General features: G+C 53.3%; 9 protein-coding genes across 9 annotated transcripts; 5 read left to right on the plus strand and 4 right to left on the minus strand.

Annotated features, from left to right (window-relative positions):
- The first annotated feature begins 651 nt into the window (after window positions 1–651).
- On the plus strand, window positions 652–1,791 carry ATP9 (ATPase complex subunit 9). Its single transcript, XM_062891328.1, has 3 exons — window positions 652–865; window positions 1,046–1,377; window positions 1,443–1,791. The coding sequence occupies exons 1-3, from the start codon at window positions 769–771 to the stop codon at window positions 1,446–1,448; spliced, it is 435 nt and encodes a 144-aa protein (XP_062742660.1). The 5' UTR covers window positions 652–768; the 3' UTR covers window positions 1,449–1,791.
- On the minus strand, window positions 1,524–5,545 carry QC762_509150 (uncharacterized protein). The gene is made up of 4 exons (XM_062891329.1): window positions 5,248–5,545; window positions 4,792–5,144; window positions 4,343–4,715; window positions 1,524–4,292 (listed from the first exon to the last, which is right to left on the minus strand). The coding sequence occupies exons 1-4, from the start codon at window positions 5,273–5,275 to the stop codon at window positions 3,487–3,489; spliced, it is 1,560 nt and encodes a 519-aa protein (XP_062742661.1). The 5' UTR covers window positions 5,276–5,545; the 3' UTR covers window positions 1,524–3,486.
- A 1,365-nt stretch (window positions 5,546–6,910) lies between these two features.
- QC762_509160 (uncharacterized protein) lies at window positions 6,911–7,948 on the minus strand (the record flags this gene model as incomplete). The annotated part of the gene is made up of 1 exon (XM_062891330.1): window positions 6,911–7,948. The coding sequence occupies one exon, from the start codon at window positions 7,946–7,948 to the stop codon at window positions 6,911–6,913; it is 1,038 nt and encodes a 345-aa protein (XP_062742662.1).
- Window positions 7,949–9,258: 1,310 nt separating this feature from the next.
- On the minus strand, window positions 9,259–11,624 carry gpi1_1 (pig-Q; the record flags this gene model as incomplete). Its single annotated transcript, XM_062883991.1, has 5 exons — window positions 9,259–9,579; window positions 9,636–9,733; window positions 9,789–10,250; window positions 10,304–11,435; window positions 11,490–11,624. The coding sequence occupies 5 exons, from the start codon at window positions 11,622–11,624 to the stop codon at window positions 9,259–9,261; spliced, it is 2,148 nt and encodes a 715-aa protein (XP_062742663.1).
- Window positions 11,625–11,649: 25 nt separating this feature from the next.
- On the minus strand, window positions 11,650–13,608 carry gpi1_2 (pig-Q; the record flags this gene model as incomplete). Its single annotated transcript, XM_062883992.1, has 7 exons — window positions 13,243–13,608; window positions 13,140–13,177; window positions 13,023–13,087; window positions 12,861–12,954; window positions 11,952–12,133; window positions 11,774–11,866; window positions 11,650–11,715 (listed from the first exon to the last, which is right to left on the minus strand). The coding sequence occupies exons 1-7, from the start codon at window positions 13,281–13,283 to the stop codon at window positions 11,650–11,652; spliced, it is 579 nt and encodes a 192-aa protein (XP_062742664.1). The 5' UTR covers window positions 13,284–13,608.
- RRP6 (exosome nuclease subunit) lies at window positions 13,151–17,213 on the plus strand. Its single transcript, XM_062891331.1, has 4 exons — window positions 13,151–14,279; window positions 14,343–14,551; window positions 15,044–15,568; window positions 15,636–17,213. Exons 1-4 carry the CDS (start codon window positions 13,917–13,919, stop codon window positions 17,071–17,073), a joined length of 2,535 nt encoding a protein of 844 aa, XP_062742665.1. The 5' UTR covers window positions 13,151–13,916; the 3' UTR covers window positions 17,074–17,213.
- Window positions 17,214–21,272: 4,059 nt separating this feature from the next.
- On the plus strand, window positions 21,273–22,263 carry QC762_0086230 (uncharacterized protein; the record flags this gene model as incomplete). Its single annotated transcript, XM_062883993.1, has 3 exons — window positions 21,273–21,376; window positions 21,551–21,605; window positions 22,126–22,263. The coding sequence occupies 3 exons, from the start codon at window positions 21,273–21,275 to the stop codon at window positions 22,261–22,263; spliced, it is 297 nt and encodes a 98-aa protein (XP_062742666.1).
- A 38-nt stretch (window positions 22,264–22,301) lies between these two features.
- Window positions 22,302–25,181, plus strand: QC762_509200 (uncharacterized protein; the record flags this gene model as incomplete). Its single annotated transcript, XM_062891332.1, has 1 exon — window positions 22,302–25,181. One exon carries the CDS (start codon window positions 22,302–22,304, stop codon window positions 25,179–25,181), a length of 2,880 nt encoding a protein of 959 aa, XP_062742667.1.
- Window positions 25,182–25,981: 800 nt separating this feature from the next.
- PRF1 (peptide chain release factor 1) lies at window positions 25,982–26,789 on the plus strand (the record flags this gene model as incomplete). Its single annotated transcript, XM_062891333.1, has 3 exons — window positions 25,982–26,034; window positions 26,143–26,608; window positions 26,673–26,789. The coding sequence occupies 3 exons, from the start codon at window positions 25,982–25,984 to the stop codon at window positions 26,787–26,789; spliced, it is 636 nt and encodes a 211-aa protein (XP_062742668.1).
- Window positions 26,790–27,159: the final 370 nt, after the last annotated feature.

The following is a 27,159-nucleotide window of genomic DNA, read 5'->3' on the forward strand; positions in this document are numbered from 1 at the left end:
ATCGGCCCTCAACAAGTGAGGTTGCGGGAAATCGCCGCTAAGTGGGGGCCTCGTGGGGGCTTGCGATAGACCCTGGTCAGAAAACAGGAGCCGCGCCAACCTCAGACATCAAACCCCAAGCTGAAAATTTTCAGTGACACAAAAACCGAGAGCTTCGTTGGGTTCGAACAAGACCAAGCTTGTGCTGCCTTGTCCAGGTCCAAGGACCCAGCTTCCCAAGAGGTTCGTCGATGGCTCCCGTGCTCCGTAGAAAGCTGCCAGATCCATGAATCATGCCCCCTCCGTCACCGAGCTTGTTGCTTTGCTCGAGCTGTGCTGCTGGCTCCTGGTTGCTGGTGCTGCTGCTGCTGCTGCTGCTGTTCGTCCCTCCGTAAACCTCTTGTAGAATCCGGCTTTGCCCGGCGGAATTCCCTTTCGTCCCCTGGAAAAGCGGTGCAGCTGCTGGGCAAGTGCCGCACAGCAAAATTTTCCCTCTGGCTCTCCTCGCAGACCTGGGAATTCCAACTTCTGACCCACTTTCAGAGCTCTCGGTGGAGCGATTTCCCTCGAATTGACCACTCACGTCGCCCATCATCGATGCTCGAGCCCGTTGCCCGGACCAGCCCGAGGTTCCGCTTTCCCCAGCTGACCACTTGTTCTTCCTCGCACTTTTCCCTTCCCTCCTCTTTTTCCCTCTCCCACTCAGCAGTCGAGCCTCACCTCCAAAGAGCATCTTCTCGATCCCCGTCTTTTGCATCACCTCTGCATACCCCCTTCTCATCAGACACAATGGCCTCCACCCGTGTTCTCGCCTCGAGACTGGCCTCTCAGATGGCCACCAAGGTCGCCCGCCCTGCCGTCCGCGTCCCTGCCCGCGCTTTCACTGGTGAGTAGAGTCGAACAAAATCTCAAAACCTCATGCCACACAAAAACAAAAAAAACACAAAAAAGAGACGAGCGAATTATTCAAGAAGTCGCCCATCGTCCCAAAGACAACCACCATGAAACCATCCGAGAGAGTGTTCGTTCGTTCGGTCTGACAATCTTTTTTTCTTCGTGTGTGCAGCCGGTACCAAGGCCACCCCCCTCCAGGCCGTCAAGCGCCAGCAGATGTCCTCCATCATCACTGCCACCCGCCAGATCACCCAGAAGCGTGCCTACTCTTCTGAGATCGCCCAGGCCATGGTCGAGGTCTCCAAGAACTTGGGTATGGGTACTGCCGCCATTGGTCTCACCGGTGCCGGTATCGGTATCGGTCTCGTCTTCGCTGCCCTCCTCAACGGTGTTGCCCGCAACCCCGCCCTCCGTGGCCAGCTCTTCTCCTATGCCATTCTCGGTTTCGCTTTCGTCGAGGCCATTGGTCTTTTCGACCTGATGGTTGCCCTCATGGCCAAGTTCGTAAGTGTTTTGCTTCGGAGGTCCGGCAGAGTCAACGACCCCGCCTTGCTAACAAAATGCCTCAGACCTAAGCGGTTCACCACCACCGAGAGGGATAGGCGACGATGCCTCACTGGGAGCGATCGTCTGTACATATCGACAAGACGGGAGCGAGAGTGGGGGGAAGCGGCGTGTACGAGAGAGGGTAATAGTGTTTTGCGACATCTCCAAATCGCATTCGCTATTAGACATGGGCGGGGTGTGCATGGAATAATGGCATAGAATCGCACCATAGACGGGGCCCATATTAGACCTAGATCGGGGAAGACTTTCGAGGACGATCTGACCGTCGATGTCGGCTTTTGCCGGCACCTGTAAAATACTCAACCGCGATTCTCCCAGTTCTCTGGGGACACCACAAAAATATTTCATTTTGTCTCTGCCGTTTCAGCATCACCACTTCTTTTCCAGCGAGAGAATACACTTGTCAGACTTGTTGAGAGTGACTCGTGGCTCTGTCTGTGCTGTGTTTGCGAATGCCATCAGTTTTGATATCTCTCAGCACTTGATGAGATGATATGATATTGATAATCCCTCGTGTCTTGGCCAGCGGGTAAACAGGGGCTGAAGGCGGGGTATGTTCAATTGCCCAACACGAACAACATGCATTGTGCACTCACAATTCCAGCACACCAAAGGGAACATGAAACGGGGGGGCCACGTAGAAAACATATCAATTGACCTGGCCATTGGGCAGTGCTCTCCCTCGCCAGCCCTCACTCGAGGTGAATGAGAAGAGTGTGACCGATGGGGAGTCCCGGTACCCTGATGCATACACTGGGGGTAGGTGAGCACCGGGAGCACCATCATCACGAACCGTCTCGGCGACGACGGGCACGGGCAACGAACGGGCTACGGGGTACGGAGCTTGCGGCCGGACATACGGAGGGAGGCACCTAGTTTCTAGCGTTAGATCTTTGTTTTTGGAAAGCAAGGCACGGGGACGGCCGGGGGAGGAAGAGTAGATGGACTCCACTGTCAACAACAAGCCGGAATGTCTCCACCAGATAATGGGGCCGCTCCTTGTGTGCTGTGTGCTTAGCGTGCTCGGTGCTGTTGCAGTGCTAGCTGATAGCGGGACCCATCTTTTACATATATGCCGTGTAAGTGGTGATGGTTGATGTTGATGATATCGTGACGCTTTCCTTTTGGCAGAAATGAGAGAAAGAGGAAGAGAAAAGGGGACAGACGAGTGAGGAGAAGAGAAGGGAAATGGGAAAAAGGGAAGGGGTCAGTTGCCTCGACGTTCATTGGTGGCATGGGATGGGACACTCATGAGGGGAAAGGGGACACGGCCGTGCTTGCTTGCTTGCTGCCACCACAGAAAGAAGGAGGAAGCGGACGGGAAGTCCATCGTTGTTGTATGGCCACGTCTATGTAACATGCACCTGCCTTCTTTCCCTTTCGGCCAGAACACTGCATCATCATCTTGCATCTCATTCGTCTCCCTTGCTTCATCTCTCTCACCGAGAAAAGTATTCTTCCAGCAAAAGATATACAGATCAATACATCTGGTCGAGAGAGCGCTGAAAAGGAAAGGAAAGGAAAGGAAAGGAAAGGACGGCATCCAGCGTATGCATCTCGTGTTACACAAGCTGGGTTCCCCGCTTTTGAACCATATGTTCCCCAGGTTTTTTTTTTTTGGCCGGATGTGTGATGGCGGTGGCGGCTGGGGAAGGTGAGACGGGATCGTCGAGAACATGTTTCTGGGGAAGCAAGAGAGAAAATACAATAGATTGTATCTGTGATGTGCTCGAATAATGAGGACAACGACCCTCCCAGATGGTTTTGACGTGAAGCATCAATGTTGGACTGTTGGATACCTTGTGTCGAGTCTGTGGAAGACAGGGGCGTGGCAACTAATCTCCTGCTGCAGCTCGAACGGATGAATCGGGCGAGAATGGTAGGCTGCATAACAATGAACGACGCGTCCGAGAACATGGCACACAATGCATGCGAAAAGCCCAAGTGCTCATAACGGTCGTTCCTGTAATTCTATCGTGTCTATCGCTATTGCTTGCTCCCCTTTTCCATGCTTACCGAAACCCAAACACCTATGCTTACGCCCACTCAATTCCTGACCAACAAGCTGCGGCCAGTCATCTCCTCGGGAATTGGCAGGCCCATGGCGGCAAGCACAGTAGGGGCAACATCGCCGAGGACACCCTCCTCCTTCTTCAGACTCCAGCCCTCGGGGGCGTTGGCCATGATGAAGGGCACCTTGTTGGTGGTGTGAGACGTCTTGGGCTTGCCGTCGGGGAACTTCATCTCCTCGGCGTTGCCGTGGTCGGACGTGATGAAGAGAATGTAGCCGTTCTTCTTGCATCCCTCATAGATCTTGCCAATGGCCTTGTCCGTGGCCGCGCAGCCGACGATGGCAGCCTCGTACACACCAGTGTGACCAACCATGTCGGGAGGAGCAAAGTTGTTCATGACGAAGGGGAACTCGCCCTCACCAAGACGCTTGACAACCTGCTCGGCGACACCGTCGGCGCTCATCTCGGGAGCCTTGTCGTAAGTGGCGACGCTCTTGTTGGAGGGCACAAGATCCTGGCTCTCGTCACGGACCTCGAGAGGGAACACCTTCTCAACACCACCGTTGAAAAAGAAGGTGACGTGGGCATACTTCTCCGTCTCGGCAACGTGAACCTGCTTGACGCCCTGCTTGCCCAACCACTCAGCAAGCACATTGCCCATGTGCTGGGGCTTGAAAGCAACCTCGAAGGGGTAGTCGACCTTGTACTGGGTCATGGTGACCAAGTTGATCTTGGGGTAGGGGAAATCCGGGAGGACTGACCGGTCGACGTCGCCCAAAACCTGCGTGATTTGGCGGACACGATCGGAACGGTAGTTGAAGAAGAAGACGTTATCACCATCTAAGAGATGTCAGCACTGCTTTTAAGGCAATGACTGGAATGCCACACACCCTCGATGCGAGACTCCTGGCCACCAACAATGATGGGCTTGAGAAACTCGTCGTTCTCGCCCTTGTCATAACGCTCCTTGATGGTCTTGACCGGGTCGGTGCTCTCCTCGCCTTCGCCGAGGACAAGGCCCTTGAGAGCGATCTCGACACGTTCCCATCTCTTGTCACGGTCCATGGCATAGTATCTGCCGACAATGGTGGCAATCTCACCAATACCAAGCTCCTTGATCTTGGCGAGCAGTTCCTCCAGGTAACCGGCACCGGACTTGGGGTCGGTGTCACGGCCATCACCGAAGAAGTGGATGTAGACCTTGGGGATGCCATACTGCTTGGCAGCCTCGAGGAGAGCATAAAGATGGGTTTGCTTGGCGTGCTGTTATCGTGAACAAAACGTCAGCGGATATCCCCCAACATACACCGGCAGCTCTGGCAACCCGGTCAGCACCTACCACACCACCATGCGAGACCAAACCGCACAAGTGAAGACGGCCATTGCTGTTCTTGGCCGCCTCCATAACCTTCTTGATCACATCGTTCTCGGCGAGTTTGCCCTGCTTGATCGTTTGGTCGATGCGGACGACATCCTGCCAGACGACACGGCCGGCGCCAATGTTGAGATGGCCAACTTCGGAGTTACCCATCAGCCCCTCAGGGAGGCCGACAGCGAGGGAGGAGGCATCGAGCTCGGTGAATCCGGTGGTGCTCCTGGAGAACTCGTCCATGACGGGGGTTTCGGCGGCAGCAATAGCATCGCCATTCTTGGGAGACTCCTCCGAGGGGATACCCCAGCCGTCAATCACGACTGTAACACGAACGAACCAACATCATAATCAGCCATCCCAGCTCCAGATAGATCAGGATACAGCCCAGCACGAGCGGGAGATCGGGGCGGCGAGGAGACGTACTCAGGCAAGCCTTGTGATCGGGAGCCATGTTTACTTTTTGGAAGCTTTGTAGCTAGGTGGGTTCTTCGTAGGTGTAGGGTTCGGGTTTAACTGGAGGGCGGCTCAGTGACACCACGACTTCTTGAGGAATTGTAGGATTTAAATTGACAACCTGGAAGATGCGGGATAAAACCTCAGATGATCGGGATCTTTTCAGCCAAAAGAAAAAAAAGATTCCAAGCTTGGTTCAGCGCAAAAGGAACTTGTTGGGAAGGCCGATGGCGGGGTAGTTAGTCCCTCAGCGTCTCTCTCTCGACCCACCCCCACCTGACGTCGATGTCCGTTTGAACCCACCGAAGCGTCATAGCGTCCTTTTTGACAGCCGTCCGACCACTCACAACTGTCAATTTGAGCACCCTTCCCCCACGGCGCCGCACGGGTTCCAGCGCCAGGAACGCGTACCCACACCAGTTGACTTTGACATCGCGATTGCAATCGTTATCGCGAAGCGCCTTGCGAGAGCATCACTTTTTGCGCCCACTTTCAGAGACCACTTCACCGACAACCACCGCACGCGGGGAACCATCCTGCTGATCATTCAACCAACCCTCAACCATCACGACCCCGACAACTCCCTACCTTTGAACAACATCTCAACCTCCCCACCTCTCCAACCACTCCCAACGACGACAATGCCCCCCAACCGCCCCCAATCAAAGGCCCCCTCCCCTCCCCCTCTCTCTCCCCTCCGACCTAGACACCCCCCCCCCCTCCTCCCCCTCCTCCTAACCCTCCGTTCCTCCCTCTCCTCCTCGTCCCAGACCAAACCCCCCTCCCCGTAACCGGCACAACCCCCCTCCCAACCTCCAACCCGCAAACCACCCTCCCCTTCACAACAAAAGAACTCGCCTCCTCCACCGACCCAATCAAGCACAAGCTCCAGCGCGCCCGCCACTCGATAAAGCAAATGGAGGACATCGCCCGCCTCATCCCCCAGCAAGAAACCGAAATCATCGAGCTCGAAAAGCGCCGCAAGAAACAGGCCGAAATGCTCGCCAGGATCAAGGAGGAGGGCTTGGTTTTTAGCAGGGAGGGGGATAGGGAGGGGGAGGAGGGGAGGGGGGTGATGGTGGAGTGAGTCGGGCGAAACAACATGAGAGGAGGGGAATGGGCTGCGGAAGGACAAGCATACACCAAAGGGGGGAGGAAGAACGGTGGGGAGCAGAGATTAGGCTGTTGTCGGTTCAGGCTTGAGTTCTTTGGAGAGCATGAGGGGACGACGAGGAAGGATGGATTGGCTGTGGTGATGGACAGACGAGCCACTGGTGGACAGGCTCCCAGTCCAGAACGAAGAATATACGATGGAGCTGGTAGACACTGGCTTGAACAGACAACAGAGCAATCAAGACTCCGTTGGTTGCTGCGATACGGCTCGGGCATCAATGGAAAGGAGACACTGGTGATTTCAAGCCATGGGCGCAGCGATACGTCCAGATTTACGGCCAACAGCATAGCACAAGATACGAATAACGAACGATACCCAAACACAATAACAATAATTACTCAAATTAATTGACTCTATCAACATCCTTCCCCATACTAAATATGTATTACTGGGGAACCTACCCCTCTGTTGCATAACCTACAGGCGCAGTTTGCCCTTTAAAAGAAAGAAACCACCCATCTAAGCAATCCCAAACCTCCCCAGCACCCCCTTCACATCCCCTCCCTCATCCCCCATCACCTCTCTCCAAACCTCCCCCTTCACCCTCTCCCCCTCCCCCAGCACCCCCCAGTTGGGACTCTGCCCCTCCTTCAACCACAAGAAATCCTTCACCTCCTTCCACTTGTTCTCCCCCTCTGCCCCTGTCTCCATCCCCTCCGGCAACGGCGCAAACCTCACCCCCTTGCACCCCTCAATAATCGGCTCGCTCCTCACCCACAAATAAAAGTCCACCTCCTCGCAGTCATGAATCCTCACCTGCCTCGCCGTCACAACAACCACACACTTCTTGAGCCCCGTCACATGAACCGGGCCATCCACATGCCCCGCCACAATAACACTCTTCTCAACCCCCTTGAGCATCAAACTCGCAAACGGCGCCGCCCGACAAGCTTCAACAGTAGGAGAGCAAAGGTTGACCACACAGCTAGACAGATCAATAAGCTGCCCCGCCGACGAAGTCCGCGAGTGATCTGCCGGCAGCGTGATGACAGCATCCCTCTCCCCCTCCACCTTGATCGCCCTCGGACTCCTCGACCTTCCCCTGCTCCCACCACCACCGGGCGACAAAGGCGGTGAGATCGGCGGCTGGCCATTCGTCTTCTCCCCCTTGGTCCCATCCCTGTTGTTCACCAACCGGCGGGAATCACTCTTCGGGGCATCATCACCATCAACCGCCGCCGGCGGTCTCGGCCGGAACTGAAACCGACTCTTGGGCGCGAGCTTCGCCGTCGTCTCATCCAGCTCTTTCCGGAGGGTGTTCACCGCGTCGGTGTACACCCTATGATCGTACGCCGGCAAAAAATGCGTAGCGTCCCTCACGTCGTTGGTCAGGCGGGAAATGTTGGTCAGGATCACCTCTGTGGCATCCTGGCGCTCGCCGGCGACGGGGGCGATGGAGGGGAGGTGAGTGATTTGTTCTTGGATGTTGGCTTGCTGCATGCGAAAGTTGCGGTAGAAGCGCTCTTTGGCGTCTTCTTGGTGGGCCATGTTGATCATCCTGATGGTGCTTGGGTGGACTGGGTTGATGAATAACCCTGTTTTTGTATCTGGGAAGAAAAAAAAGTTGGCTTCTGCTGAGGGGTGGGTGGTGCATGGCCGTGTTAGTTGAGTGGTGTGATATCAACAGATGATGTGAAAGTGTTGGTTGTGTTTCTGCAAAGACCACAACATCAGACGATCACATCAAGAGAGAAACGAACCTTTATATATATATGTGTGTGTGTGTGTGTGTGTGTGTATTCTCCCAAAATGATCAATGACGATCCCCTCAATAAAACGCTGGTTGATTACGTCTATGGCTTTCTCCGGCGGCGGTCGAGACAGACCAGATGACAGGTAACAGTGTCGTCGGTTCAAGAATAGAGTTGTGACACAGGTCCCAAAGCCAAACCGCCTGGTAGTCTCCAAATGATGCGAGTGGGTGGTTCTTCGTTCGGGCTTGACAAGTCAAAATACAAAATGTTAAGGAGAAGAAAATAAAAGTCACGAGTCAAGAAAGTCGTGAGGCAACAAAAGTTGAAACAACACAGTTCAAGAATCAACCCGGCAGCACATGCCAGGCACCAAAATATACCTACCCTCTCCCTCCCCCAAACCAGGGAAGGGGGTGATGACTGGGACCCAGGAAATGGGGAAGGCATCAACAAGGTGGGGAGTACTAAATCTGGAGATACCCCGGGGAAGCTATTGATTGCATTGGTGGGGTAGTCTTGGCAACATACTTTCGAAAAGTCGGTCTCGAACGACCCCTTTCTCTTCAGTTCAAAGATGTCGGTGAGGTGAGCCCCCCTGACCCCTAACCTCGAAGAGATCTTGATTACATCGTTACAATGCGAGATCTCGCCATGTGCTCGGATTATTTCCTTTCATTTACACTACTGGTTGGTGGTCCCCAATCATCAAACGGTCCGTCATTTGTGGCAGATGGCTTGGCTATGTTTTCTGGTTCTTTTTAAACCACCCCCTAACGCCTGACACCTCCCTTCATGATCCAACCTGGCCTCATGATACATATACCCCAACCTTATCTACCTAATCCATAAAACTTACCTCATACCTGCATACTCCATGTCTCCATTACCTACGTGGCCGTCGATCTAGACTTTTCATCAGATACCGAAAATTCCCCCGACACAAACAGTCGGTCAAGCAAGCAAAGCAGCCGGAATACGGCAACATCGGTGAAAAAGTTCCGAATTATATGTGTATGTGTGTGTGCGATTCATACAGTACGCTTTCTATTGCCCCGTATTATATATATTCATATGTATATATATATATATATTTCTAGAGAAAACCTATATAACCTACCCATAACTTCGTGACCTCCCACCGCCAGAATTACTCGGATATCTCCTCCCGTTGGCCAGTGCGGGTATATACAGCGGTGCCGTTCTCCGCTTTGGAGACGGCAGCGAGTTGACCGCGTCCCACATCTCCATGATGCCGGCTCTGCGTGCTGGAAGCATGCTGTACTGCAGACTGTACAAGTTTCTGCGATCAAGCGGTGGCACAAATTTGCCTGTGAGTAGGCAGAGCAATACGCGCGGGGACAAGTAGTGTTTTCGGATGCGGTGTCCCATCTGAAAGTATTGATGGAACATGGCTTTGAAGCTCAGGGGTATGGACTGATCATCGTGTCAGTTTCAAAGCCAGGCAGAATAACCGAGAAATAAAAGCCTACCTTCAAGTGAATTACAGAAGTCGAAGGTATTGGTTTCGTCGTGTCATTAACGCCGTGTCTAATTTCTTGGGTATCTCGAAGTTCAAAACGAATTCCGCCTACAAATTCCAGTCAGCACACTGCAAAACCATGATGTAGAGCATAAGAACATACCTGGTAACCTCCCAGGGTCTTTGATCCTCAACATAAGCGCAAAAAGTGGAAAGTGATTCAAAAATGAAAGCATGGTATCGAAAACCGCCTTGAGCGATATGATGACCATGCGGGCGATGGCAAAATTAAGGTAGAATACCACCACGGTTGGAAGCAAAAAGAAGAGCAAGGTGAAAAGAATGGTGCCAACGAGCAGCTGATCCAGGTCGTAGTCGCACGAGTCGATGCGGTTCCTCAGTACATTGTGCTTCTTGCCGCGAAATAGGTGGAAGAGCGAGATCAGGATGTTGAGCTGCCAATGGTAGATCCTCGCAGATGCCAAGTAGAACGAATAAATGTGTATCGTCAAGATCGATGTCAGATCCGAGAACAAGGCGATTGGCATGCTGGCTCCGGCAAAGCTGGAGAAACCAATAAACCAAATCATGTGAGGTAGAACCGGACGGAGAGTCTCAATACAACCTGTTAAGGTTAGTGACGGAATGAGATGGGATGGTTGAGCACAGAATACTCACTGGACCAGTACTCAATAACCCACAGAAACAAATCCCCTAGAAACAACGCCAGTTCGCTGTTGAGCTTCAGCCCCGCTGGCCATCCCATGAGCCACGAAATACTGCTCTGCAGAGCCTCGACCGTGTACTGCGTCAAGAGGTGGCTGATCTCATCCGCAAGCCAGCTGGAATTGTCGATGACGTATGACCCCAACGCAATACCAATAATAACATCATTGGCTACCAACCACAAGCTGTTGTAGAAGCGAATGTAGTCGGGATGGCTGGTGGTAACACTCTCCCAGTCGTTTTTCCTAAGCCGCAGTGTTACATACTGCATCGGCCAGTAGCAAAACTGCTGAAGCCGAATCTCGACTTGCTGGGCTGTGGCAGATATGTCCTTCAGCGCAGCATATTTTGGTCGAGCCCGCCACTCGAGCACCGTCAAGAGCACCTCGGCAGCGATCCGATGCGCCATCAACCCCATCACGAACAGCTTCTTGATAACGGGCAGGACATAGACCGTCACCAAGTTCCATAGCCATACCAGAATTATGTCTCGCATGGTGGTCGCCGATTCAACAACCCTCTCAGACACACTCAAACTTCTCTTGGGCCTTGTTCCTATCCTCGAGACATTCTTCTGCATCAGCTTCTCGAGCTCCCGCGCCCAGTTGATTTGATTCACAATTTTGGGCAGCGCTCTCTCTTTGGCCGACGGGGTCCGCTTGAATATAGAGTGTTGCTTCAATTTCTCGACCAGTTTTTTCTTCTTCTCCTTTTTGAGCCGCTCCTCTCGTTCGTCGACCTCCTCGGCGCCGTCTGAAAGACCGATCCTGAATGTCTCATGCTTGTCGCCCAGGGCCAGAGCTATGGGACTCAAGGAGATGTACTGCATCCTTCCGGGAAAAGGTCGTTCGAAGAGTATGATCTGAATATTCGAGGCCCTGGCGCATGTGATTATCGGTACACGTATGCTCGGCCCAGTCGTCGCTCGGATCCATGATGGGTCGATCTGCACGTCGTCTGAAGTATTCGACAGTCCCAAAATATGCAGAGACGACTGCCCGCACAGCTCATAGATGCGGCTTACTGGATGGGGCGCGTTTCGCGTGAGGGTGCCAAGCTTCAAGGCGCTGTCGACGTTTCGGGGCTGGCCAAGATGTCAGCTTTCTCCATCCTTTTTTGTCGAGAGTTATAAACCCACCTCCACCTCTTCCAGAATGGCCAGCACAAACACGTCCAGGGCCGAGTTCCTCCACCCCACCACCACACCCCTCAGGTCGGATCGTGGCAGGTCGGCCGGCCAGAATATGCGCATCAAGCCATCATTCTCTGGCATGACAGACAACAAGGCTCGAGGCCACCTAGAAAGATCCCCGTCTTCTCAACTGCTCTCTGGCCGATACGCCGGATCCGGGTGCTCGCGGGTGCTGGACAGTGTTGATCAGCAAAGTCTTTTCCAGTGTTGAGGAGGGGCAGGCGTCGTACGAGAGTCGACTCCCGGGCTGCGAGACGTTCCACGGGTATAAAGATGAGCAGGAACACAAGTGAAAGCGCGGCAAAGCCTTTGGCGGCTCGAGACTGTGCAGACGTGCGCAGGTTAGACAACGAGGCGGGGGGGGCTTAAGCGGAGACGAGGGGGGAAGAGGGGGTGGGAGAGCATTACAACCACTCCGTAATCCCAAGCAAAGATGGCAAGCTCATAGAGGCGAGTGACCAGGTCCCATCGGGCGGTGATGTAGCCAGCTACGAAGATGCCGAGTGTCAAGACGGAAAAGGGGTGCATAGAATCGCGTGGTGGTGGTGGTGTGCTACCGGCGGAGCATGCCTTGGGGAGTTTGTCGTGGGCTGTGCGTGTGCAGTGTTGTTTGTTGATCTACGGATAGACTTGTCGCGCTGCTGCTGCCAGAATACTGTGTATGTATGTGCCGGGCGTCTTGTCTGTCGTCAGTTGACGGGACCAAATGCTGTGGCTGGGGGTACCGGTATCTGGGGAAAACGAGGACTCGGCGGGCGGGCGTGTGAAGCTTAAAGAGGCAAGCAAGTGGAGCTGGCAAGGTCGGATGAAGGCCGCCAAATTGCTTGGGGCTTGCGACGAAGCTTGTTCCAGACTCTCTGCGTCTCTTCGATCGATGGTGCATCTGATCATTTCAACAAAAAACCCCATCACCGTGTCTCCAATCGCCAATCAGAGCCCGCACATTCCCATGAACCGTGCCCCACTTATCTCCCTTTCCTGGCAGCGCGGGACAGACAACCACCTGCTTTGAATCCGAGCCTCCGATGTGGTGGTCAACGACGGTGACACAGTTTTCTATGAAGATGTAGACTTCCGTGTATACGATATGGACACAGGGGACTGTATTTATATCTGACACCTAACAGGTGTGTGGCAGATCACTGAGTGGGTGGGTAACATCAATAGACTCCAGGTTGAGGACCTATATGGCACCGTATACATTTTATTCTACACATGTACAAGTGATTAAGATCAGGATCATATGGTTTGAACCACTCTCTCTAAAAAAGCCTGTGTCAGAAAAGTCAGGAGTGATACAGAGGTGAAGGCACTTACACTTCTTCTTCCCCAGCAGCGTTGCATCATTCTCTTTAAAGTCTTCGCGGGCCTCGTCCAGCAACTTGTCTATCCCCCGTTCCTTGAGTGCGCGCTGTGTAATGTTAGCCCGTCATAAATCCACCAAAGTTTTCAGACGGTCCATCTTACCTTTAAGCATACGTTATACTCCTTAAACATGGTGGCGCATTCGTTATTGTCCGAGGTACTGATCCCCCTCAGGTACTCTAAATATTCATCAGTCGTTCGTCTTTACATGGTTGGGCAAGGCGTGCCTACTTTCGCTGTACCATTTCAAGAAGCAGGTGTCGTAGCGCCTGAGCAAATCAACCGTTAGCGGTGACCATGAATGATACAACACGGCCCTATGAGACGAACTTACTCTTTCAGCTCGTTGCATTCTGGGGCAAGTGATTGAGACATTTTGAATAGGCCCCAGACCTCGGTAGAAAGAACAATGAAGCAATGCTAAGGGATCTTTGAAATGACAGAGCCGTGTTGCGCCTGGATGTATTGCACTGCGATGGCAAATCCGGGAAACGATGCCGTGTGTTTCGGCGGCCAGCCGGCAGTCTCGATATAGGTGAACTCGTGACTCCAGAAGAACTCCCAACAGAGGAAAAGCTTGGGCCAAGTTGCTATCGAATGGAAGGAGGCTTAGGTAGCGACTCTGATTTTCTCCCAAATAAAACTTTGGCTTTGCAAGTTGGAACTTCAAATCTTCCTTGACATCTCATCACTCTTAAACGCCACCAAACTCCAACACATGTGAGGTGACCTCCAATTGCCAAGCGAGAGAGGAGAGCCAGGATCTTATCTTATCGGCAACACACCTCTTTTGAGGGTACTTTCCCACACAGCAATAAATCCCAGCAATTACAAGTACCACGCTACTCTCAAAGCCGCTTAGCGTCGCATTCACCCTGCCAAAGCGGATCCACCGAAAAGTTCAGGAACTGCCCGTTTTGAAAACAACCAGAAAGCCACCACCTCCTGCGCAAGAAAACCACCCCATCACTGGCAAAAGGCAGGACCGTTTGCGACATCAACAACAGGATGGAGTCATCACAAGATTACAACTCTCTCCGAGAGGCCATTCAACCCGCCCTCGTCACCGTCACTCGAACAGCCGGCGTCGTCGCAAACGAGGATCTCCAATTCCAGCGCACCGTCCGCCCATCCGTCGGCGACAAGCTCGACAAGACCGCCGATCGCATGCTGGGCTTGGTCAACGGGTTGCTCAAGTCTTCCTCCAAGGTGACGGGACAGTCGACGACCAAGCTGGAGGATATCGACGATATCGAGATCAAGTGGAGAGGCATCGTCGACGTGATCGATTCGTTCCTTGAGAAGGCCGACACCTGCCTTGACGAGTACACCGGTTTGATCAAGAGAAAGAATGCGCCCACTGTCGAAGAAGTATGTTTTTTTTGGTTGCTCTATACATGTTTTACCGTGTCACTCTAACCTCCTCCTTCACAGGGCCGCGACCCCAAGCGATCGAAATCGACGGCGCCGCTCGACTGGTCTCTCAAGCGCGCCAACATTGTCAAGCCCCAGAATGGGTTCGAGAAGAAGCCCAATAACTTTGACAAGGGGCCGTGGAAGCCCATCTTGACGAAGAAGCCACATGCGATTGTTCCGTTGGAGCAGTCTTTCAACACCATTCTTAATGAAGAGCACACTACCCAGTATGAACCCCCGTCCCTTTTCAAGAATTCCCTAGTTTCTCCAGTACCCCCGGTGGATAGTTCTGTCCAAGAAAAGGAAGCCGATCAAGAAGAACCGCGTCTGGCCACCCAGCCCAGAAGCCGAAAGGCTGTGGGAAACTGGCGCTGGAGACAGAAGATGCGGGACAAAACATATCAGCAAGCTGTGACGGCGTCTGCGGAGTTTTCCAGAGAAAACTCCCGAAGGGGTTCCTGAGGACCCTTCGGAGGAGATTTTTGAAGGATTTCCTAATGTGGATTCCCATGGGAACCCTCTGGAGCTTCTTACGGAATCGCCAAAGGAGGTCCTCAGGGATGTCTCTGAGGAAGCTCCCGGCAACACTCTTCAACAGGCTTCTAAAAAGGCTCCAAAGGATTTTTCCGCTCAAAGTTCTGGACTTGGTCACCTTGAGCATTTTGTCCAATTATGTCTCTGTAATTTTTCCCAAAAAAGAAAACTAACAGACCCCTCAGATACCAGAATCCTTACCAGCCCGAAATCGAAGCGATGAAATACCCTAGCCATGTGTTCGAGTCAAAAGAGCCGATCAAGTACCTCGACGTCGAGAGCACCAAGCCGATTTGGGTGGACACGTGGGAGGGAGTGCTGGAGATGGTCGAGGAGCTGAAGAAGGCGAGGGAGATTGCGATTGATTTGGAGCATCACGACTTTCGGACTTATACGGGTCTGTTGTCGCTCATGCAGATCAGCACGAGGGAGAAGGATTGGATTGTGGACACTTTGGTGCCGTGGAGGCACAGGTTGGAGGTGCTGAATGAGGTTTTTGCTGACCCGGGGATTGTGAAGGTTTTCCATGGGGCGTTTATGGATGTGGTGTGGCTGCAGAGGGACTTGGGGGTGTACGTGGTGGGGTTGTTTGACACGCATCATGCGTCGACTGTGCTGGGGTATGGGGGGGGGAGTTTGGCGTTTTTGCTGAAGAAGTTTGTGGGGTTTGAGGCGGATAAGAGGTGGCAGCTGGCTGACTGGAGGATTAGGTGAGTACATGGTGGTGATGATGATGGGTTTGAAGAAAGGGGAAAAGCTAATGATGACGTTGCAAAGGCCGTTGCCGGCGGAGATGCTGTATTATGCCCGGGCTGATACGCATTACTTGCTTTATGTCTACGACATGATCCGGAATGATCTTGCTGCCGCGGCGCACACTGTCCATCCGGATGGGAAGCCGATTGAGCGGGTGATTGCCAAGTCCAAGAAGACTGCTTTGTCTAGGTACGAGAACCCTGCTTTTGACGAGGAGACTGGGCTGGGGGATCGGGGGTGGTATAACTACCTTGCGAGGTCGAGTTATGTCTACAACAAGGAGGAGTTTGCGGTTTTTAGGGCGTTGTGGAACTGGAGGGATAAGACGGCAAGGGAAGAGGACGAGAGCACGGGGTTTGTGATGAAGGAGCATGTCATGGCGGAGATTGTGAGGGTTATGCCTAGTGACAAGAAGGCGCTTTGGAGCTTGCTGGATGGGCACGCGAGGAATTTGAAGGGGAGGCTGGACGAGTTGTTTGGGGTTGTGCAGGAGGGGAGGGAGAAGGGGCTTGCCGGGGGGGTGAGTTTGTTGCAGTTTCTTAGTGGGGGGAGTGGTTTGGCGCAGGCGCAGGTTGTGCCCAAGGTGCAGAAGGAGGAGGCGGTGGATATTAAGGAGTTGAGGAGTGAGAAGTCGCAGTTGTGGGGGAGTGTGCCGTTGAGTTCGGCTTGGGAGGATAAGGGGGGGAAGAAGGAGGGTGAGGATGATGAGGTGCTGGAGCTTCCTCTTTACTATAGCGCTGCGCAAGAGGAAGAGGAGGTTGGGGGTGGTGATGTGGAGGAGAGGGTTCCAGGGCTCAAGTCTGCTGCTGAGGTTTATGGTCAGGAGGAGCAGGAGCAGGAGAATCAGGAGTTTACACTCAAGATGGGGAGAAAGCGCAAGGCGAGCGAGGCGGATGTGTACTCTGGTCCGGAGGAGCAAGTGGAGGATGAGGAAGATGTTGAGGAGGATGTGGAAATGGAGGATGCCACCACCCCTGCAGATGGTGAACAAGAAGATGACTCGGAAGAAGAGGATGTCGAGGCGGCGAAGAAGACTGCTAAGCAGGAGAAGAAACTCAGAAGGAAGGCTGCTAAGAAGGCTAAGCGGGAGGCGGCTACTCAGGAGCAGGCTGAAGAGGGGGAGGAAAAGGAAGCGGAAGTGGATGAGGAGGCGAGGAGGGAGGCGAAGAGGGCCGAGCGGAAGGCTAGGAAAGCTGCTAAGAGGGCTGCCAAGGCACAGGAGCAACAGCAGGAGGAAGAGGAGGAGGAGGAGGAGGAGGCGTTTGATTACAGCAAGGCTGCTTCTGTGCTCAAGGCTGACGGGGGGGCGAGGTCGGAGTTTGATGACAAGAGGAAGGGGAAGAAGGGGAAGAAGGAGAAGGTCTTTGATCCGTATGCTGCGAAGACGGGGTCGGATTTGAAGGGGGTGAGGAATAGGAATTATGAGAGGGCGGGGAGGTCGGCTACTTTTAGGAAGTGAGAGAGTGTGAGGGTGGGTGAATGGGTTTGCATTAATGAGGGAGTAGTGTTTGGGAGCATTACTGTGTGGGAGTAGACTATAGCATTGCATCAGATACTTCATTAGAAACCGGTGTCGAGAATTGAAGTTGAGTTTTGTCATTTTTGTGAGGTTTACATGGAATATGAAGCATTTGGATCTGGTTTGTGTATTCTGTGACAGTGGAACTTGTGGTGGGTTGGCATTGTGAGGGGACACCGTAGAGTACATCCGCCAAATGAGAATGTAGACACCACTTGTCATGATGCACTTCAACGCCAGTATGTGTCAAGAATGGATCAAATCGTGTCATGTAATCTCTCCCATCTCGCATCATTCACTGTCTTTTTAACGCCCGTGGCCCAGTGAGGATAGCCACGATAAGGGGCCCCCTTTTTACCAATGCACCATCTTTCCTCCCCCATCGCGTCTAACCAGCGGCATCGAGCGGGAAGCCAATCTTGTCCTCTTTCCACCGATCTGACTGACACACCTTTATCCCTTGGGATACAAACCGAAAAAGACAGCTGGCCCGAGTAAATATAGCGTGGCTGTTCCCGTCATGGTTTTGTTTTGTGACCGGAGTCAGTCAACCTAATACAGAAAGGGTAAGTAGGTAGGTAGGTTGTTATACACCTCTAACACTGTGAGGAATTTCAAACTGATGAGTGAAACAAACCTATCTTGGAAACTCTAGGAGGCTTTTTCGGTGGGCATGGCGGGATTGTCCCTTGGCTGCCAGCGGAGGTTTTGCGGGAAGTCTTGGGAGCGGGCTTGGTAAGCCCCCCCTTTAGAACGGAATTTATGCACGGCTGTTTTGTGGTTTTCGTATGTAGGTAGGTAGACAAGTAATATCACATGCGGAAATTTGGGACCAGAAAACTCCCCAAAAAAAAACACACAGAAAAAAAAAAAGAAAAGTTGGTACATGATTCTTTCAGGACGAGAAGGATCGTGATGAGCGAGAACGCAGCCTGGCTCGTCAAATACCCGCCTCAATCCCAATCTTGTGGCGTCTTCTGTCAAGTTTTGATATTTCAATCTGACCAGGTAGAGAGGAGCTTTGCGGAAACAGAGTTCTATCGAGCCTCTCCCAGATAGGCCCATCATCCCCAGAACTTCGGACAGATGACTCTTATTCGTCCGGAAATCTGCCCACGCTCACCTTACCCAGTAGCCTTTTTTTTTTTTAAACCTCCTTGGTTTCACTTGAAGGTAGGGCATTGAGCCCGCATGACTGGAAGTGAGCTGATGTGCCGACGTAGCTTCCTTGCTTGAGTATCAACGGAAGCGGAGGTAGAGGGGGGGCGCGGAAAAAGCACGGGATAAGGGTCCCCGAAACCACTTCTCACACTCCCCTTTCTATCACGATCCCTCATACAATACTCCGATGGGCGTCCAAAGGGTGAACCACGTGGCGGGCTCCGTTTCTTGCCGCAAGACCCTGATGACCCATACGATATCACGATGCAGGGACCTGTGGGCTCTCGCTTGTGAAGGTTTTGGTCATCGCGGTAGCGGGTTAGGCATCGTTCGCCGTGAGCTAGCTCGGTTTTGTCCCGTATCTTCACGCTAGGTAGCGAGGAGAGAGGAGCTTGGAAACCTAACGGGAATGGGAACCGGGTTGGGTTTTGTACGAGGCTTCTTGTGTGATTGGAGGCCGAGAGGGAGGAGGGGATTTTGTTCAAGGTTGATATTGGAGATGGCGAGGGGGTACAGTTGCCTGGCTAGAAAGCCCGCATGCTGGGCTACTGGAGAATGGCGAAGGAGAGGAGCCGGAAAGATGGCCGGGTTGAATCTGTCAGTTGTCATAGTTCCGTCTCACAGCAGCCACACGGCAGGTGCAAACGCCCCATCTTCTTCGAGCATGGTATGATGGTTGACAAGTCCGACATAACCCGATTCGGTCGATACAGGTTGGTAGTGACTGCAGGTAGACATCGACGATGTCTTCCTGGCCAGCTGTTTTAGTGTAACAGTCCCCTTTGGCGGCACAGGAAGCTTATGGGTTGAGGGTCACGAAGGCCTAGAATTGAGATCTCACTCGAAAACCGTTTCCGGGAGCAAATGTTCCGTGGTTTGTGGTGGTTGTGGGCTGGCGGCCGCGGACATCAGTTGTATCGCCACCGGTGGCACGATCTGAGGAGAACAATACGTAGGGCTGATCACGAAGCTCTTGAAGTGCTTCAAAAGGGCTTGTCGACGTTTTACCATGATGGATTAGATAGTGGCGCTCGTGTTTCCGCTGATCTTCAGGGAACAATGGCGTTGTGGATGGCAAAAGGAAGACGCTAGCTCGGCCCGGACCGGTCGACTTTCGGTAGGGTATACGCAGCAATCCACGGGTGTGTTTGGAGAGAATGAGAAACTGTCAAATCGCGAGATGAAGCGCCCTATCACTCATCAATTCACATAGTGACATATTCCTGGATCGGAAAAGCGTACCAGATCTCGTTCGTCAATGAAAGATTCCAAGCTGCCCTGATCCCCATTCAGGGTCCAAGTGATCGACAGAAGGTGCGACATTGAGACCCCAATTGAGACCCGGGGAGGCGGACAGCTGCTGCGAGCTCGAGTTGTCGTTGGAGGCCACTATTAGGCCCGCAATTCCCCAACGCCTCGAGCGATATTTCCGAAGCCCATCTCGGTTGTGTCTTTTTGGAGACAGGGAAACCACTGTTATTACCAAAGATTAAACACAGAAAAAAGCGCACAGAAGAGTTGTCGGTTCACTGCAAAGATCACGATCTTGACTCTTTTTGTCTCCACAGAGTTTGACAACAGAGCAGAACAGAGCAGCGGCAGTTGCATTACGGCCACTAGCGCAGAAACACTAACCGTCACAATTGACGTCATAATTAGTGGCCGATCCATTATAATATCCCTGCCGCGAACAGAGACCAGCATGGAGGACCCTGCAGCGTGTTCGCGGGGTAACATGTCAGCATGTGCGAGGTGGTGAGGTGACTGGTGGCCGGAGCAGCACTGGTCGGACCTCTGGACCATTCTCCGGGCCTGTCAGGGCGCGTTGTTCACAGCCCGCTTCAGTCTCCTGTCCAGAGAACATACGGGCAGAATTGCCGTTTATTGACGTCTGGGGTGACAACCTCAGGACCTGGTGTAGCCGTTGTCTTGCTTGTGCCCGGCGGTGGAGCGCAAAAGCTCGTGACAGACTTATGACTGGCGCCGCAATCGAAGGTTCCTGAAAGGGTCCCCAAACATGGGCCTCACATACGACCCTGACCCCCGCGAGAGTCGTCCAAACATGGATGCGTGCTGTTCATGCATCACCTGGCGTGTGCTGTGAGGGCACGGAGGGTTCACTCTACGGGCCGATGACAGGGCAAAAGCAAGATCTCGAGAAACCGCCTGCCGGTGCAGCAGTCTCCACCGAATAGCCACACAGCGCAGTTGCAGTCCGCGTCCCCGTGAAGTTCGGCGAAATTATGACGACTGGTTTGTGTAGTGTATGTAGGGTAGGACACAGCAGTGCATTGTTGATGTTTTTTTTTTTTTTTTTTAATGCACTCGAGAGATGAACCGATCCGAACAGCGGACCGAGCGTCGTTGATTGATACCTGTCGGATAGTACACAGACGCTAGAAGACCGAAAGATGAAGCTTCGTCGAGAAACGTCGTGGGCTGACCTCATAACCGATGAAGCTTTTGGGCCAGTAGGAAAGCGGAGTTTCGTTCTCATCGAAGACAATCGAAGAATTTTTGTTGAATGACCCCGCGGTGTGTCTCGAGCGGGCCAAGTCACGCGGTAGTGTGGTAGCAGAAAGACATGGTGGCCAACGGTGTGCTGTGTCGAGAATCAGCTTAGAAGAGGCAGTAGAAGTCCAAACAAAAATCAAAAATGTAGTGAGGAAGCACAGAAAAAGGAAGGCATCCGGAGGCAATTCTCCTTTGCTTTGCAGGTGGGAATTGAGCTGCTTTTGAGCTTTTGGGGTGAGGGCCAGCGTGATGGGACAAGTCGTTTTGTTTCGGGCAACTTTATTTCCTTGGTCGAGGGCCAATGACCAATCAGAGGCGGCTCCGGCCAGGACCCTGAGGAGGCCTAGACCGATCACCCTCGATCCCCTTACCTGTGCTCTTTGAGCGCGGATCGGGGCAATTCGTGTTGCATCTGTGAAGCGGTGCCAGCATCAAAAGGCGAGAGGAAAATAACCAGAGAAACAATGACCGCAGCCCACCATGGACCCTGGACCCCCATCGAGATACGCGCAGCCTCCTTTCCTTGGCCATCTTCAGAGAGCCGTCGCCTGAGGAGCCTGCCATTGGGGTGTTAACTCACTGGTCCCTCCCCCTACTTCCCATCCAAAGCCCTCTGGCTTCATTTGAATCCTGCCTTGGTTATTCCCCCTGCACACCTCACCTCACACGCCCTCAACGCAACCACAGGGCCACACACACACACACACACACAACAATACACCACATCAAGCCATAGAGACAGACATCGCCAGCTTCAACAACACACAAGAACACCACCCGACCCTAAGGGTATCAAGGTATGTGGAGACGTTTTCCTATATTGTATCTCCCTCTGCCGCAACCGCCAAAGTCTAGAAGTGTGATTTTCTCAGCCTTGCCATGGTGGGCCAACGTTGTTGCTTTCCCACCGGGCATTCCACCACCCTGCTTTTTTGTCAGTCCAGTCGTTCCGAGCGCTCAAAAAGAAGAAGACACCACTCTGTCCAAAGCGCGCGCGCGCCCGCTGCACCACACATCTTGGCTTTCCACCGGTCTTCTTCCCTTTCCTCGCCAATTTTACCATTTACAGCAATTCACTCCTGGGCGCAGCGGTTTTTGGAAAAGCAGTGTCGAATCCAGAGCGTTCGATCGACACCATGACAGCCGGAGCTCCCTCGTCGTCCACCCGCCTGTTCAGCGAGTTTCGCCACAGCCCCCCCTGTCTGCATAGTGTTCGAAGTTCCAGCATCAGCAGCTAGCTCTGCCCAACGTTTCTGATGAGACTTATTAAATAGGCCCTTTTTTCGCAATTGCCTCTTGTCTGCCACGGCTCCACAGCCACGCACACACTGGTCTCTTGAGAGCTGGGTGTGCACCACAACCGCAACCGACCGCACCGTTGCACGCGACCGAACCCTCGGGACGGCGCGGACTGTTGCGGGGCGCGCCGGTAGACCAAGTCGCCGTCAAGCTTAAAAAAAAAAAAAAAAAGGTCGAGCATGTAACGGCCCCCCATGGCGGACGACACTAGTCACCAAGTCACAACTGATTTAGGTCACCCTTTGCCGCGGCGATCCACGCCCGAGAAGTCGGTGACCCTCTACCACCACCGACTGGCCCACGAGGCCAGCAAGAGATTCGAAAATGAAAAGCAACAGTCCACCCTCACCTCACACTCACAGCCGCAAATTCATGCGCAACCACAGGCCACAGCGTCGCCCAGGAGGGATTCTTCCGGAGAGAGCAATGAAACTGATCCCAAGACCTGGTTCGATCGCTCCAACAACAACCCAGTCGGCCATTATGATGCCTCGATGGACGTCGACCCACCGTTTTTCCAAAAGGAAACCGACTCTTCCAACGAGGGGCGAGACGCAGGTGGTGTCATTCCAGATGCCCCCTACCCGTTCGAGGGCGGCCTTCGCCAAACTGTCACCCACAGCAGCAGTGCCGACGACTACCGCAGTGTCATTGACGACTTGACCATCGAGAACAAGCGGTTAAAGGAGGAACTGAAGCGGTATAAACAGTATGGGCCGCCCATGATGCAGAAGGAGAAGCTGTTTGAGATCAAGATTCACGGACTACCGAGGCGGAAGAAGCGCGAGTTGGAGGCCACGCTGCGAGACTTTGCCGCCAGTCTCGAGGGGTCGAGTGATTCACCATCGTGGAGGAAATCGAGCCGACAAGAAAAGAAGAACATGTATTCTTCTGGGGACTCGAAGCATGCGTCATCGTCTTCCTCGCACTCGCGGCCCGTGGATTCGGCCTATGCATCCATGTCTACCGGACCTAGTTCCCACGGTCCCAACTCGATAGGGAGGTCGCTCGGACGCCCTTCTGTTGGTTCTCGCGCAAAGTCGTCGCAGCAAAAGGTGGAGAACTACCTTCGAGACACCCCTGACGGTCTGCTCCCGCGTCAGATGCTAATGACGGACAAGGAGAAGAAGAAACTGGTGGTCAAACGTCTCGAGCAGTTATTCACGGGCAAAATCAGCGGGAGGAACATGCATCGAAACCAGTCCATGTCCTCGCTCGAGGCGCCCGCACCACCACCGGATGCCGTCATGGGACCACCCAAAATGTCGGAAGCCTCACGAGAGGCGTTCATCCAGCCGCTGGATCCTAGCCAAAAGAAGACTCGTTCGAGAGATAATGCGTCGACATCCAATGGCGATCAGACGGAGAGCGGCGGTCACGGCAACGGAAGCGGCGATGGCAATGGAAGCGGAGGCAGAGGCGGAAACAACACATCACCTCCCTCGGTCCCGCTGCCAGAACAGCGTCCAACTAGACCAGTCGATTTGGACCCCGACCGATTGCAAATACCGTCCGAGAATCTAAAGTACATCCAACATCTTGGGCTGGTCCCCGAAGAGTTTCTGGTATCCAAACAGACGGAGTATGACGATGTTGCACCCGATGCGGACGGCTGGGTGTATCTCAACCTTCTCGGAAATCTCGCCCAGTTGCACATGCTCAACGTCACCCCGGGTTTCATCCGGGCCGCCGTCAGTGAGAAGAGCACCAAGTTTCAGCTCTCGCCAGATGGCCGGAAAATTCGATGGCGCGGAGGCACAGATGGGACCAATTTTAGCAGCGACAGCGGGGACGGCTCACAAAAGAGCCCCATGACCGAGGACACTGATGGTTCCAATGAGAGTGGCCAGCGCAAGAAGCTCAAGAAGGGCCAGGGCAGTCATTCCGACTCCAAATTTGTCCCGCAGGCATCCTCTCGCTCCGACCTGTTCCACTACAAGCCTCTGTTTGTCCATCGAACTTCTTCGGCAGAAACGTCGGTCGAGGGCACGGGATCCCTGGCATCGGATGAGGTCGAGGATAGCAACCTTGAAAATTCCAAGTATGGGTACAGTGGCTCTGGATCGACGCAGCGCAAGAAACGGCGACACGACGGTGCCATCATCTACTACAGCGGTGCCCCTTTCTGCACGGATCTGTCGGGTGATCCTGGTGACATATCACCCACCACCTATATGACCTCGACTGGCCGGGACTTTTCGACGCTCGACTCGGCACCGTCTCTGCTGCAGAGGAGCCTGTCTGGGTCGTCTCTCGTGATCCGACCGCTCAGCGATGCCCGGCCGTTTGTCTCGGAAACCCTGGGCATGGAAATTGACAAGTATCTGCCCAGTGACGAAGAGACGGACGACGACATGGAGTTCCCCTGGTCAGACAGCTCAGCACTTGTCCGACCAAAGATGTCCGAGACACCTCTCGAGCCCTGCGGTCTAGGCGGTGTGATACCAGAAGACCACTTTGCTGTGGTTGTGGTGACCCGTCGGCCAATCAACTGCGTTGTGGACACGCACCTGCGCGATAGATCGGTGTCGGTGGACAATGCGGAAGTTATTGCTCGTCGACTGGAGTGTATGAGGACCTCGTCGCCGCTGCCACCTCGACGGAATAGCAGGACGGGTGGAACCAACTCTCCCATTCAGATCGAGTATGTCGAGGGACGGATGCTTCGTCTGAAGCCGGCTTCTCTGCCACCCCCAGCCATGTATCTTCCTCCTTTCAGCAGCGAGTCCGACACGGATTCTGGAAGCATCGACATGACTTCGGCAGAGAATGACGATGTGGAACAGGACAGCACTTCCCAGAGCTTGATTTCGAGGCGGGCCAACCCTCACTTCTCGGATGCTCGCTTGGAGGAGGATGAATCTGAGGAGTCTGAGGAGCTCGGTGATGTGAATATGGGAGCGGATGCTGTGGTGGGAGCTGTTTCGGACGATGCCCACCGTCCGCCTGCTGACCGGATGGAGAGCTCGAGCACTGGGAAGGTGGCCATGCTTTTACACCCAGGAAGCTCTGTTGCGACTGCGGGAGGGGATGAGAGCGGATATTCTAGCTCGATGGAGGATGATGCTACTTGAAGTGTTGCGTTATATGGAGTGAGATTTGGGGGGCAGACTGACTTAGCATTTTCTGGACATATGTATGGTGTTTTTGGTTTGGCTTTTTGGCATTGGGAAAGCGAGGTGATATATATGTCTCGACTTTTCGATACAACAACGGGGCGTTTAGTTGGTGATTTTTTCGTCAAGTGGAATTTGTAGCATTTCAGATACCACGACAATCCGGGCGGGCAGGTTTGCTTTGGGATACCTATAGAGACTTTTTGATCTTGGGATACCTCTGGAGGCCATATGTGTGGGAGGAGGGTAAAAGGTCTTTTTTGGCCGTGGGATAATTTGCAAAAATAAAGACAAAAGAATTCATATCACTGAAGGGTTGTTGCTCGAGTTGTGATGTTTTTGTTTTGTTTTGTTGTGTAGTTGATTAAAAGGAGCCCCCTGAACGTGCATGTAGGGTACCCCGCAATGCCTGCTAGGAAGAGCTCGAACTGTCACCGATCTACCCCGCCAATATTTTTTGACCGCTTTACGTACGTGAACAGCAACAGGCGGGCGGGCAGTAACCAGGCTAGACTACCTCTTTGCTTGTCATTGAGAGTGCGCACGATCAGGGTCAATACACTTTGCGACCGAGGACGTGGTGTAAACGTCTTTCAATAACAAACAACACCTTGACCGAGTCTTTTTTGCGCGCGCGCAATCAGCTAGCTGGCTAGTAGCTGTTTCGATATCGCGACCTTACCCACCTACCTACCCAACAACTAATCGACCGACCGAGACTGACCGAACGATCGATTCCAACCAAGACATTCACGATCATGGCTACCACCTCCGCCACAGTGAAAGGGAAAGGCGTAGGCCCAGACGGGAAGTCAGTCTTCCCTCCCCCCCAACCTCTCCCCCCTTCCCTTTTTATTTCATCTTATTTCTTTTTTTAATGGTAGTACCAATCCCATTTACTGAACCTGTGTTTATGTAGGGACACCAACCCCCGAGGAATCCCCTACGCGCCCTTTGTCGACAAGGTAGAAGACTACGTCTCCTCCCGTTCAGACGTCGAGCCGACGCTTCGGTCGTTTCAGGAGATGGTGGCAAAGTACCAGTTTATGGAGCAGAACCTGCAGCGGAGGGTGGCGGGGTTGAGGGATAAGATGCCCGACATTGAGAAGACGTTGGAGACGGTGAGGTTTTTGAAGTTGAGGAACGAGGGTGATGACGAGGGGGAGGGGGGGGAAATCGAGACCACGTTTGAGCTGAATGATACGCTTTACGCCAAGGCAAAGATTGGGAGGACGGAGGAGGTGTATTTGTGGTTGGGGGCGAATGTTATGCTGAGTTATCCGATTGAGGAGGCGGAGGAGTTGTTGGATGGGAAGTTGGAGGCTGCGAGGAGGAGTTTGAGGAATTGCGAGGAGGACTTGGATTTCTTGAGGGAGCAGATTACGGTGGGTGATGCTACTGACTACTTGCTGACTATACTTTTTGGATGATGGCTGACTGGGATGATAGACTATGGAGGTTGCGGTGGCTAGGGTTTATAACTGGGATGTGGTGCAGAAACGGAAGGAGAAAGAGGAGGAGGAGAAGCAAGGGAAAGGGAAGGAGGAGGGGACGGCGGGGGGGTGATGATGGTGATGATGATGATGATGAAGGGGGAGGCTGTGTAAGAGTCAAGATTCAAGAGTCATCAAAAAGAAACGAGACATTTGGCAACAAGGTGGCATGACCATGATGAGGATATTGCCAAGCGGGACTTGTATTACTGGTGATGGGGATCAACATGCTGGATGTGTCTGTTGCGGTTCGGGATGGTGGCCGGGATGTCGAGTGCAACCCGAATGGCACAGCACCCTATGAAGCACTTGAGACGGGATGTGGCCCGGTTTGTTAAGATAGGAACGGTGGTGGCCGTTGGGGGGGGCCCGTTGGGGGTGGGCCGTGGGTGTAGGTAAGTTGGTAAACCGTCGACTTAACGGGTCGACCTTCAACTGCTGGT

This window comes from Podospora pseudocomata, chromosome 5 (genome assembly GCF_035222375.1).
Source record: "Podospora pseudocomata strain CBS 415.72m chromosome 5, whole genome shotgun sequence".
In the NCBI taxonomy this organism is placed as follows: domain Eukaryota; kingdom Fungi; phylum Ascomycota; class Sordariomycetes; order Sordariales; family Podosporaceae; genus Podospora; species Podospora pseudocomata.

Excerpts from the sequence above, each read along its gene's own strand:
- ATP9 (XM_062891328.1), top strand. The coding sequence starts at position 769 with ATGGCCTCCACCCGTGTTCTCGCCTCGAGACTGGCCTCTCAGATGGCC. Across the intron at positions 866-1,045 it reads CCCTGCCCGCGCTTTCACTG|CCGGTACCAAGGCCACCCCC; the intron begins GTGAGTAGAGTC and ends TCGTGTGTGCAG.
- QC762_509150 (XM_062891329.1), bottom strand. The coding sequence starts at position 5,275 with ATGGCTCCCGATCACAAGGCTTGCCTGA. Across the intron at positions 5,145-5,247 it reads CGATCACAAGGCTTGCCTGA|TCGTGATTGACGGCTGGGGT; the intron begins GTACGTCTCCTC and ends TTCGTGTTACAG. Across the intron at positions 4,293-4,342 it reads CCAGGAGTCTCGCATCGAGG|ATGGTGATAACGTCTTCTTC; the intron begins GTGTGTGGCATT and ends GACATCTCTTAG.
- RRP6 (XM_062891331.1), top strand. The coding sequence starts at position 13,917 with ATGGAGTCATCACAAGATTACAACTCTCTCCGAGAGGCCATTCAACCC. Across the intron at positions 14,280-14,342 it reads ATGCGCCCACTGTCGAAGAA|GGCCGCGACCCCAAGCGATC; the intron begins GTATGTTTTTTT and ends CCTCCTTCACAG. Across the intron at positions 15,569-15,635 it reads CTGGCTGACTGGAGGATTAG|GCCGTTGCCGGCGGAGATGC; the intron begins GTGAGTACATGG and ends GACGTTGCAAAG.